The following is an 11,456-nucleotide window of genomic DNA, read 5'->3' as shown; positions in this document are numbered from 1 at the left end:
GGGCATCAGTTAACTCGTCTGTAAAATGGGGATTAAGTCTATGATCCCCACGTGGGACAACCTGCTTACCTTGTATCTACCCCAGCGCTTAGAACAGTGCTTGGCACCTAGTAAGTGCGTAACAAATACCATTATTATTATTATTATTCATATATACTCCCCACGCAGACACAGACTGCCTCTCGGCTCAGGATCTGGCCAAGTCCCCGTGGCCGCCCTGATCTGTCCCTTCTTTGGGAATCTAGGATCACGGGCTGACTTATAGTCGAACAATCAGTAATCAATCAGTCAATTTAGCGCTTCCTTCTAGGATTTTCAGGGGTGGCTAGGCAGGCTCCCTTGCCCAATCCCCGAGTGAACAGAGAGGGAAAGTCTGGGATCCACCTCTCCACTTGGTAACATTTCCAGGAATGATGACAAGGATGGCAGAGCAGGTATTACCCAGCTTCCTTCAGCAAGTCTTCAGGTGGTGCTTCCCTGAACCCAGTGCTCCCTGTGGCTTTCCCCCAAAACTCAGCCTCCTTCTAGGACCTGTGGTCATATATCAGCATACTCCCCGCCAAAGGCGAACTCGAATTCCAGGCCTATAAATAAATCTATCAATCTGTCACTTTTTTAGTACATCAGTGGCATTTATTGAGTACACGCTGAGTACAAAGCAATCCTTCAGTTGATCTCATGATATTTTCTGAAAGCCTATTGAGTGAAAAGTAATCAATGAAATGGCATTTGCTGAGCACCTGCTGAATACAAAATATCCCATCGATCAATCGGATAGCATTTTTTGAGGGTTTACTGAGCCCGTTGTTGTGTAGGGACTGTCTCTCTATGTTGCCAATTTGTACTTCCCAAGCGCTTGGTACAATGCTCTGCACACAGTAAGCGCTCGATAAATACAAAGGAATTAATGAATGAATGGTAAGCAATCTATCAATCAATCAATCAATGGAAGCTATGTACTGTCTACTGAGCCCTAGGCACTATACTAAGTGCTTGGGCAAAGACAACTGATGAAAATCACATGGTTCCTGACATCCAGTAGTTTTCAATGGAATGGAGGACATAGAAAGAGATGATTTCCAAAGAGTGGAGCCAGAGTAAAAACAGGGATCAGCTAGTGAGCAGAACAAATAGGACAGATTACAGTATAACAGAGACTTATGAAAATATGCTGAGGTTAGTTGTGAGAGGGAGAGAGAGAGGTGGGGAGTGAGAGAGGAGAGGTGAGAGGATGGGAATAAAAGGTAGTGGGCCTTTGGCTTCCCCTCCCATAATGACCACTGATGTCAATCCTCTAGCTGCAGACCCTCAATTAGCTAGGAAATTTGCAAAAACACATTGCACCTGGGGATTTCTGTTGCCTTCGGCAAAGCCTCGCTGAGTAAACCTTGGAATGTCTCTTACACTCAGAGTGAAAAGGCTTGACTCTTCTTTGAGTGGATGAGAGAAAAGGGACGAGGGAACAGAGGGACCTGTCCAGAAGAGGGATTTCCAGAAGCGGGGGTGCGGGGGCGGACAGAGGGTTGGATAAATGCCAGCTCCTATTTGTTGGGCAACGGATAAAGCATTAGGCTAATGTACGGAGAGGTAGCGTCGCTTAGTGGAAAGAGCATGGCACTGGGAGTCACTGGACATGGGTTATAATCCTGGCTCCACCACCTGTCTGCTGTGGGACCTTGGGCAAGCTATTGAACTTCTCTGTGACTCAGTTACCTGATCTGTAAAATGGGGATTAAGACTGTGAGCCCCACGTAGGAAAATCTGCTTACCTTGTATCTACACCACCGCTTAAAACAGTGCTTGTCACACAGTAATCGTTTCACAAATACCATAATTGTTTTATTTTACAGGCACCGAGTTTCTGTCGTCGAGCCCCTGCGTCTCCTGCACAATTTTCCTGCTGGAACTTGTTGCCAAGGGAGCCTCACCTCCTGGAGGAAAATACAACCTGGTGCACCATGCCCTGGAAGGCCTGCCTGACCAGCTGGTTCGACAAGGTGTAGATGAAGGAGTTCAGCATGGGGGCCAAGGATGTGTTAAGCACCGCCACCCCCTTGATCAGTTCCACCCTTTTCTTGGCAGATGGTTTGATATACATTAAGATGCAGCTGCCGTATATGTTGGAGATCACGACTATGTGGGAGGAGCATGTGGAAAAGGCCTTTCTCCTCTGCTGGGTGGAGGGCAGTCTCAGGATGGCACGGGACATGGCCATGTAGGACGAGGTCACTAATGTCAGGGTGAACAGGAGAGTCCCCACGGCCAAGACAAGAGCCATCATCTCCAGGAACCAGGTGTCCAAGCACGAGAGCAGGAACAGAGGGGAGATGTCACAGAAGAAGTGGTCAATGATTATGGAGCCACAGAAGTCCAGTTGGAGACCAAGGATGACCAGAGGAAAGATGACCATGAACCCGGTGAGACAGGAACAAAGGGCCAGCAGGGTGCCGACTCTTTGGCTCATAACAGTTGTGTGGTGCTGCGGCCGGCAGGTGGAGACATAGCAGTCATAGGACATGGCGGCAAGGAGGAAGAACTCGGTCGCCCTCAGCAGGATGAAGAAGAATAGCTGAGTTGCACAACAGTTGTAAGAAATGGTCCTGTCCACGGTGACAGTGGTGGCCAGGAAGCTGGGGATGCAGGTGTACGTGAAGCAGATTTCTAGGAAGGAGAAGCAGCGCAGGAAGAAGTACATGGGGGTGCGGAGGCGGGAATTCATTAGGGTGAAGTTGACGATGGTCAAGTTGCTGGTGACGTTCATTACATAGGTGACAGACATACAAAGGAGAATCACCGCCTGTAAATTCAGGTCGGTCGTGGGCTCCAGGAGGAAGAAGTCAGTGACTGGCTTGTAGTTCCACATGGTTGACTGGTGACTCCTGTTGGATAACGCCAAGAGGACCGTCAGTGTGATCTAGTGGACGGGGATGGAGGGCTGTTTCTCCTCTCCCTCCAGACTAAGTGGGTAGCGGCAGCTCCAGATATGCCCAGGGTCCTCCATCCCAGGCCTGGTGCATGAGACCTTGGGCATGGCTGTATCAGGACTCATTCCCTGAGGTGAATTCATGGGTTGTTGGCTGACACCTCCCCGCTGGACAACAGAAGAATTATGATCCCAGCAGCGATCCGTAGGTGTCAGCACCGGAACCTTCGTGAAGGTCGAAATAGAGATAATACTTGGAATGGAGATTGTATTTACTGAGTACCCATTTGGAGGAGGACACTGTTGTAATCTCTCATCAAAGTACACACAAGCATGTGACAAATACCCTGCCCACATAGAGCTTTCGCTCTCATGGGTAGGCAAATGTAAACGTATTTCAAGGTAGTATGGTCAAAATAAGAATTTGAATAGTATGTATACATGATTGCTGAGAATGGGTGCAGATGCCCCCTGGACAACGGATGTATAAATACCTCGTGTATATGTGACTAGGGGGGAAAAGTGCCTTTTGACCGCTCCATGAATGTCAAGGTTTCATCGCAATATATGCACCCAACGTATCAACTGCCAATACGTGGGGAACTGATTCCTTCAGAAGCCTTGAGGAAGGAAGGGAATTTGGTACCATGAGCATAGGACCCAGTGATTGTTAAGGAGTTCATGGCCCAGCCATTCCCTGGACATATTGGCAGAAAAAAGAGAAGACCCTAGGGGTAGACGAGTCCGGGATGTCTGTCTTGAGTGAATTACAAATGTGGATTTCTGTCAATCCATCAGTCGTATATACAGAGCCCTTATTGTGTGCAGGGAGCTGTACTATGCGCTTGGTAGATTAAAACACAACAATATAACAAATCCCCTGTCCACAAAAAGTATACAGTCTAGAGGGTGAGACAGACATTAATGTAAATAAATAAATTACGGATATGTACATAGGTGCTGTGGGGCTGGGACGGAGGAGGGGGGTTGATGGTGCTGAATATAGGGAGTCAGTCAGGGCGATACAAAAAGGAGTGGGAAGAGAGGAAGTCAAGCTCTATGTGTCAAGCAGTTTATAAAGCGCTGGGAGTAGATAGAAGATAGTTTGGTCTCTAATGGGACTCACAACCTAAGTAGGATGGAGAATAAGTATTGAATCCCCGGTTTCCTGTTGAGGGAACTGTAACAGAGAATATAAATGACTGGACCAAGGTTACAAAGCAGGTAAGTGGCGAAGCTGGGATTAGAACGCAGGGACTCTGAATTCCAGGCCTTCTTTTTTCGGTAGGCGATACTGCTTCTGAAGAGTAGAGGATCTGGGCACAGGAAGTGGTGGGATGCCCAGAGACTAACCAGTCACCAGGGAGCCGCCCTGGATCAAAGGGATACTGCTTGGGTCAGTAAGGATGACAAAGGGCAGACTGGGGATAAAGTTCTGGGGTGTAGTGTGTGTGTATATGTGTATGTGCGTGTGTGTGTGTGCGCACGCATTTGTTTCTCTCTGATGTCTTTCCCTATTAAACCCTCTTTTCTCAAGCTCCCTCTCCCTTCTGCGTAGCTTATACACTTGAATATTTACATTTTAAGCACTTGCTATTCACCCCAGCTTCAGTACTACAGCACTTACGTACATATCCGTCATTTACGTATGGATTTATATTTATGTCTGTCTCTTCCTTTATATTGTAAGGTTCTTGTGGTCAAGGAACGTGTCTACCAACTCCTTTGTACTCTCCTAAGCATTCGTAAAGTGCTCTGCACACAGTTAACCCTCAATAAATACCATTGAATGATTGATTGATTTTCTGATAATTACCAGTTCTGAACGGGGGCTCCAGGACAGGGTCTCAAGCTACAGGAATTCAGGGTTGGAGGGAAGGTGGACACAGTCATTCATGTATTGAGGCTCTGAAATCCACAATGGGAAAGGAAAGGGCCAAAGCGACCGAGAGATCCTCACTTCCCGAGGACTTTGCCCTGATTCTGAGGGTCACCCCGAACGCTTGTCGTGGCCTGGGGCTGGGGTAATAGTGTTGAGATAGGACATGCCTGCATGGAATTTCCCACCTGTTCCGCTGCCCCGTGTTGACGGGAAACTGCTCAGACCCTACTCCCTTCCTCGCCCTCCAATTACCATTGGTCACGTGGCCCCATCTACTCCCAACGAGGCCAAGGTTTCCGCGTCCTCTAGGAAGCATGAGGAAAGGAAGGCATCAAGTTTTCTCTGTTCACAGAAGCGGAGGCAATCTGGCTTCCTGGTTCAGGAGACGGGCTTCTCTACCTATTGCAGAAGCAAGATCGGGGTTTTGTACTGTTCGGTTCTGATAGGCCCACGGGGACCAATTATAAGAACAATGAAAGTCTCCCCAAGGGTAAGTCAGGAGACACAAATTGATTGAGGTTGATTTGTTGGCTTTGGCTGTGAAACTTTAATACCCAGATAGGGGCTGCAGATTTGGGGTAGGGCACAGCTGCAGTCATTCCAAACCATCAATTCCCTGTCCAAGTGATCAAGACGAGAGCAAGTGAGGTGAAGCAACGGAGATCTGTTTTCTGCAAAAGGTGGTTAGGTCCAGAGTGGTTGAATCTCTTTTGGAGATCGAACCTACTCTCAATTAATCCATTAATTGTGTATCTTGAGACAATAGCTGGGAAACATCATGGTCTAGTAGAAAAGAACACGGACTTGGAAGTCTGAGAACCTGAGTTCTAATCTTGGGTCTGCCACTTGCCTGCTACATGACCATAACTTCTCTGAGCCTCAGTTCTCCTGTTCTCCCTTCTACTTAGGCTGTGAACCCCATGCAGGAAAAGGACTGGATACAACCTGTTTATTTTGTATCTACCCCAGCACTTAGAACAGTGTTAGATACATAGTAAGTGCTTAACAAAATATCATTAAAATGGGGATTAATATGGATGCCTCCCTCTTAGGCTCATGTGGGACAAGGACTGTGTCCGTTATGATTATTTTGTATCAGTCCCAGTGCCTAGAACAGTGCTAGGCACATAATAGGAATGTACCATAAAATAATAGGCATGATCCCTGCCTTCACAAAGCATACCATCTATCGGGAGATTTCCTGCTTTAATCCCCGGGGACCTGTCACTCCTCCTGTGCTAATAGATCTCATGGCGGGATCATGAAAATGAAAGGATGTGTTGAAACCCCACCCGTGTAAGCGGCCCGCTCTCGGTACCTGGACGATCTGCCATGCACTGAGACTACCTGAGAAGGTGTGGGATAAGGTCCCTTTCTGGGAGCTAAAGGTTGAATCTGTGTTAATAATAATAATGATGCTGGTCTCTAAATAATATCCCCATGGGAGAGGTAGCATCCTTCAGGTCCTCTCTACTTCCCTTCTCTCCCTCCCTTCCCATATGTGTCCTCCTTTTCCCACCTATACTGGAGTGAAGTTCTCCCCACCCAGGCTCTGCCTATTTTCCCTCCTCAGCTCTCCCTTCCTTAACCTCTGTGCTCTTTCCTCTTATTTAAGAAGGAAACAGAAAGGAGTTCAGGCATCTCTGTCCATCAAGTGGAAAGGAAATGGGATCCACTTTCTCTCTTCCCTGAGAATGAGGGAACCCAGGATGCACCTGTGGCTATGAAGATATCTAGGGGATCCTGGTCCAAAGTGGGGAAGACTCTATCCCGGGGCAGCTCTAGCTCTGAGTCTCCAGCTTACCGGGGAAAGTTTCTGGACAGAATTCCTGTCCCTCAGCACCTCTTACAGTCTGTTTCTCCACTTTCTTTTGCATGGGGTACCACAGGCCTCCGTTCAGAAAAATTCGGGTAGAGACAGGGACACCTGACTGAGAGATTCAGACACACTCATTTCCTCTTATTGGGGGCCCCCTAGAGCAACACCCCCAGGTCCATTCCTTCCCATAAAACCCACTCGGTGGTTGTGGGCTGGAGGATGTAGCTGGCACTTTTCTTCAGTTTTTTGGGAGCTCAGTATGACCAGAGCCTCTCTTGAGAGTCTCCATGGAGGTTACCAGTGTTCTGTCCCCTGGCTGCCGCTCGCGTGATAGCTTAAATTCCTCACGGGGAAACATACTGACCCTCGGCCCTGGGTCGGGCCGAGTTCCTGCGGCTGCCCTGAGCTGACCCCACTTGTGGGAGACAGCATCACGTGCTGACCAAGCAGTCAATCAATAAATCTATGCCCCTCCGCCAAGGACCTCCAGGAGTGAGCTGGGATCAGCCTCTCTACTTGGTATAATTTTCCAGAACAGCAACAAGGATGGCAGACCAGCTTCCCTCAGTCAGGCATCTGGTAATACTTCCCTGAGTCCCATGCTTCATGGTTGCCGAAACCTCAACCTCCTTTTAGGACCTCTGCTTTTCTATCGAGGTACTCCACTGTCCCAATACTAAATGGGATGCTAGGCCTATCATTTAATCAATCAGTTAAACAAGTCAATCAGTAACTCCACTAGTCAATCAACGGCGTTTATTGAACAGCTAAGGAATGTCAATCTGATAGCATTTTGAAAAATGTTTTTACTGGTATTTGCTAAGCACTTACTATGTGATAGGCGCTATACTAAGTGCTGGACTACACACAGCTAATCAGCTCCATGTAAGGCTCACAGTCGTAATCCCCATGTTGCAGATGAGGTAACTGAGGCATAGAAAAATTAAGTGATTTACCCCAGGTCACAGTCTACAAGTGTCCGAGCTGGGATTAATGCCCAAGTCCTCTGACTCCCAGACTGTGTACTTTCCACTAGGCAATAGTTGCTGAGTGTTAATCAATCCATCCATCAATCAAATGGAATTTATAGACAGCCTTCTAAGTCTTAGACACTGTATGGAGTGCGTTGGAGAAGACAAGTGTAGAAGGACATAGGTTCCTAACATCCTGATGTTTCCGATCGAATGGGGGAGACAGACAGGGATGATTTCCAAAGAGTAGGAACTTCTGTAAGAACAAGCGTCAGACGAGGACCAGAAAAATTAGACAGATTGGAATGTCATCCCAAATCATATTAAATCACTGAAATTATAATTTAACATATTCATATAGGTAAATGCAGAGAATCGATGTTAGAAGTTGGGAAAGAGAGGGGGAATGCGGGAAGGTGGGGTGAGGGAGGAGTGGGAGGTGAGAGTGAGAAGATGAGATTGAGAGGTGGAGAACAGGTGACCTCCCCCTGATGACCCGTGACATCACTGCTACAGGAGCAAGGACTATTAATAATAATCATAATAATAATGGCAATTGTTAAGTGTTTATTATGTGCCAAGCACTGCTGTAAGCGCTGGGGTAGGTAAAAGTTATTCAGGTTGGACACAGTAATTTAGCTCTGGCGCGGAGGGAAATTTGCAGTAAAAAACACATTGCACCTAGGGTTGGTTATTGGTTTCGACACCGACCCGTTAAGTCAACCTCGGAATGTTCTTATGCAGATGAAAAGGCTAAATTCTCCTCTGAGTGGATCAGGGAGGAGGATTGAGGTAGCAAGGGGACCGGGATAGGAGAGGGATTTCCAGGAGGGTGGGTGCGGGAGTGCACATAGGTATGGAGAACTGCCACGTCCTGTTTAGCGGGAAGCAGATGAAGCATTAGGCTAACGTACAGGTACCGAGTATCTGTGGCCCTTTGCGACTCCTGCGGATTTTTTTCGTGGTAATTTATCGCAGATGAGCCCTCACATCCTGGAGGAAAACCCAACTCATTGAACAAGTCCCTGACGGCCTGCTTGACCTGCTCGTTCCGCAGCATGTAAATGAAGGAGTTCAGAATGGGAGCCACAGAAGTGTTGAGAACCGCCACCCCCTTGTTCAATTCCACCCTGTCCTTGGCGGACAGTGTGATGTACGTGAAGATACAACTGCCAAATGTGATGGAGACCACGACCATATTGGAGGAGCAGGTGGAAAAGGCTTTTCTCCTGTGCTGGGCGGAGAGCAGTCTTAGGATGGGGCAGATGATAGCCGTATAAGACATGGTCATCAGCACCAGGGTGATGAGTGTCCCCAAGGCCAGGACCCATCAGCACCAGGTAGCGGATGTCTGTGCACGAAAGCAACATTATGGGGGAAGAATCACAGATGAAGTGGTTGAGGACTTTGGAGGAGCAGGGGTCTAGCTGCACGATCATCACAACCAGGGGGAACACGATCAGATAACTGGCGAGAAAAGGTCAGAGGACCAGCATGATGTCCCCGCCCATGACTGTAGTGCAATGCAGGGGCCGGCAGATGGCGATGAAGCGGTCGTAGATCATGGAGGCCAGGAGGAAGAACTCTGTCACCTCCAGGAAGATGAAGAACAGCTGAGTGAAGCAGTTGGAAAAGGAAATGATTTTTTCTCCGGTGGCGATGGTGACCAGGAAGGAGATCTCCAGCAAGGAGAAACTGCGCAGGAAGAAGTACATGGGGGTGCGAAGGTGGGAGTCCAGCAGTGTCAGAGTAACGATGGTCAGGTTCCCAGTCTTGCTCACCGCATAGGTGAGAAAGAGGACGGGAAAGATCAGACCCTGCAGGTGGGGTCATCTGTGAGCCCCACGAGGATAAGCTCTGTTACCCCCATGCCATTTTCCATGATTGGTTGGCGGAGTCAGTCAAATCTGCAGAAGCAATGGGAGAGATGGGAGAGCTGAGGGCAGGTGCAGGAATAGCCTAAAACGGGGCGAAGAGCCCATGGACCAACCACCAAGCGATTCACCCTCCCCTGAACATTCATTGGTTCAGGATCCAGTTGCCACAAGACCCAACCATGAATACTGTAGTCAGAGAGGGTTTGGTAGGAAAATGTCCCCGGTTGGACTCCAGCCGATCCACTGGAGTCTCGTGGGCACCCGTTTGACCCCTCTTTTCTAGTCCACCTCTGGCCCTTCCCCTGCCCACAGTACAGGTGATCCCGCTGTCCCCTGAAGACTCCACGTACTTTTGGCAGCCTAGTTCTCTCTGGCTCCCACCTCTCAGTTTATTTCTCACTCTTTCGACTGCCTGCTTCTGCTCTTCTGTCTGCTTCTGCCAGGATCTGGTAGCGACTTTCTGAGGCCAAGATTTATACAGCCTAGGACAGGGGTGGGGGCCCCCTACGAAACAGGGTCAAAGATGTGGACAACTAGCTTCCATTACCTCCCTCCTCCTTCCTCCTCTTCCTCCTTCTCTTTTTCCTTTTCCTCCTTCTTTCTCATTTACCTACTCTTCTTTCTCTTTTTCCTCGTCTCATTGCACTTTCTCCTCTATCTCCTCTTCCCATTTCTTACTCCTTCTCTTCCTCCCCTTTCTTCTCCTCTTCTTGTTTTCCTCTTCCCCCTTGCCTTCTTCCTCCCATTATGCCACTTCTTCCTCTTCTTCCCTTCTTCTGTATTCCTTATCCCCTCTTCCCCTTCCTACTCCTGCTCCTGGTCATACACCTTCTCCACTTCTCTGGTGTCCTTTTCTATTGAGCAGCAGTTATACACGGTTCATGAATTATCCTGTGCAATGAATGAATCAGTTACAGCATTAACAAAGCACGGCCTATGTGCTAAGCACCGCCTGAGGTACTGAGGTAGATTCGAATGGTCAGATCGGACCCAATTTCTGTCCCTCTGGAGGCTCACAGTCTATCTTATCTTCATTTTATAGAGGACGAAGCTGAATGGTGAAGTTCTTGCCCAGGGTCCCCCAGTAGGCCCGAGTGAGAATTTTGTCTAGAAGCCAGGCCTCCTTACTCCCAAGCCCGTGCTGTTTTCACTAGGATGCTCTGCCTCCTGCCTCCTGGCGAAGAGTAAAGACAGCCCCATTTCAGGCAAGATGTGATTACTGACCTGACTGGACAACTTCTCTAACAGGGAGCCCGGGATCTCCTGGGTGGGGGTAAAAAATTTATCTTGTTCCATGTGGAATGACATCATCGCAGGAAACGTCCCCTTCCCCTGTTCGCGGAGATGCCTATTGCTTCTGCTCACTCGCTTTACTTAGGCTGATGGCCTTCCCTGGGCCGGAAGATATGAAGAGGACTCGTTAATTTAAGAATCACAGCTTGTATCTAGATTCTGGGAGACCTGGGGTTTCATTCCAACTCTGCCCCTGGCCTGCTGCATTACCTCGGAGAAGTCCTTTCACTTCTCTGGGCCTTCATTTTCTCCTCTGTAAAATGGGGATAAAGTTGTGTGGCCCATGTGGGTCAGCAACTGTGTCCAAAAGCATAACCATGTATCTATCCAAGCGCTCAGCAAACAGAAAGTGCTTATTAAGTGCCATAACAACAATAACAACAGCCACTGAAATAAAAATAATAATAACGATAAAAATAATAACGATAATTCATGTCCATTGTCATCGTGACTAATGCGTGTGTGGGTCCCAGAGACATGAGGGCACAAGAGTCAGCTCCCATGAGCTCCACATACCCTTTCGGGGAGAGGATGATGACGGGGGAAGAGGAGGGAGGAGAACAGTGACAGACTCACTTCCCGGAGGATCAGGTCCCTGATGGCGCCCCTCAGAAGCTGAACCCAGAGGACCGCACTTGGTCCCCCTTGAAGCCGGTATGGTGTTGCTGCACCAGAGGAAGAGAGGGTCATC

The 11,456-nt window shown here is 48.5% G+C and overlaps 1 protein-coding gene across 1 annotated transcript; it reads right to left on the bottom strand.

The window, feature by feature from the left end:
• Positions 1-1,924: 1,924 nt before the first annotated feature.
• LOC119927178 (olfactory receptor 6C3-like) lies at positions 1,925-10,780 on the bottom strand. The gene is made up of 6 exons (XM_038745709.1): positions 10,697-10,780; positions 9,823-9,932; positions 8,955-9,062; positions 8,586-8,764; positions 6,124-6,152; positions 1,925-2,914 (listed from the first exon to the last, which is right to left on the bottom strand). Exons 1-6 carry the CDS (start codon positions 10,778-10,780, stop codon positions 1,925-1,927), a joined length of 1,500 nt encoding a protein of 499 aa, XP_038601637.1.
• Between the last annotated feature and the right edge of the window lie 676 nt (positions 10,781-11,456).

This window comes from Tachyglossus aculeatus, chromosome 4 (assembly GCF_015852505.1).
Source record: "Tachyglossus aculeatus isolate mTacAcu1 chromosome 4, mTacAcu1.pri, whole genome shotgun sequence".
NCBI lineage: Eukaryota > Metazoa > Chordata > Mammalia > Monotremata > Tachyglossidae > Tachyglossus > Tachyglossus aculeatus.
The sequence above is the reverse complement of the archived record's forward strand: the minus strand, read 5'-3'. Positions and strand labels throughout refer to the sequence as shown.

What these genes read in the sequence shown, in the direction of transcription:
- LOC119927178 (XM_038745709.1), bottom strand. Translation starts at nt 10,780, where the DNA reads ATGTCATTCCACATGGAACAAGATAAATTTTTTACCCCCACCCAGGAG. An exon ending in GTTGGGTTTTCCTCCAGGAT is followed by an intron (nt 6,153 to 8,585) that starts GTGAGGGCTCAT and finishes ACACCTTCTCAG; the next exon opens with GTAGTCTCAGTGCATGGCAG. An exon ending in GTGCATGGCAGATCGTCCAG is followed by an intron (nt 2,915 to 6,123) that starts GTACCGAGAGCG and finishes CCCGTCCACTAG; the next exon opens with ATCACACTGACGGTCCTCTT.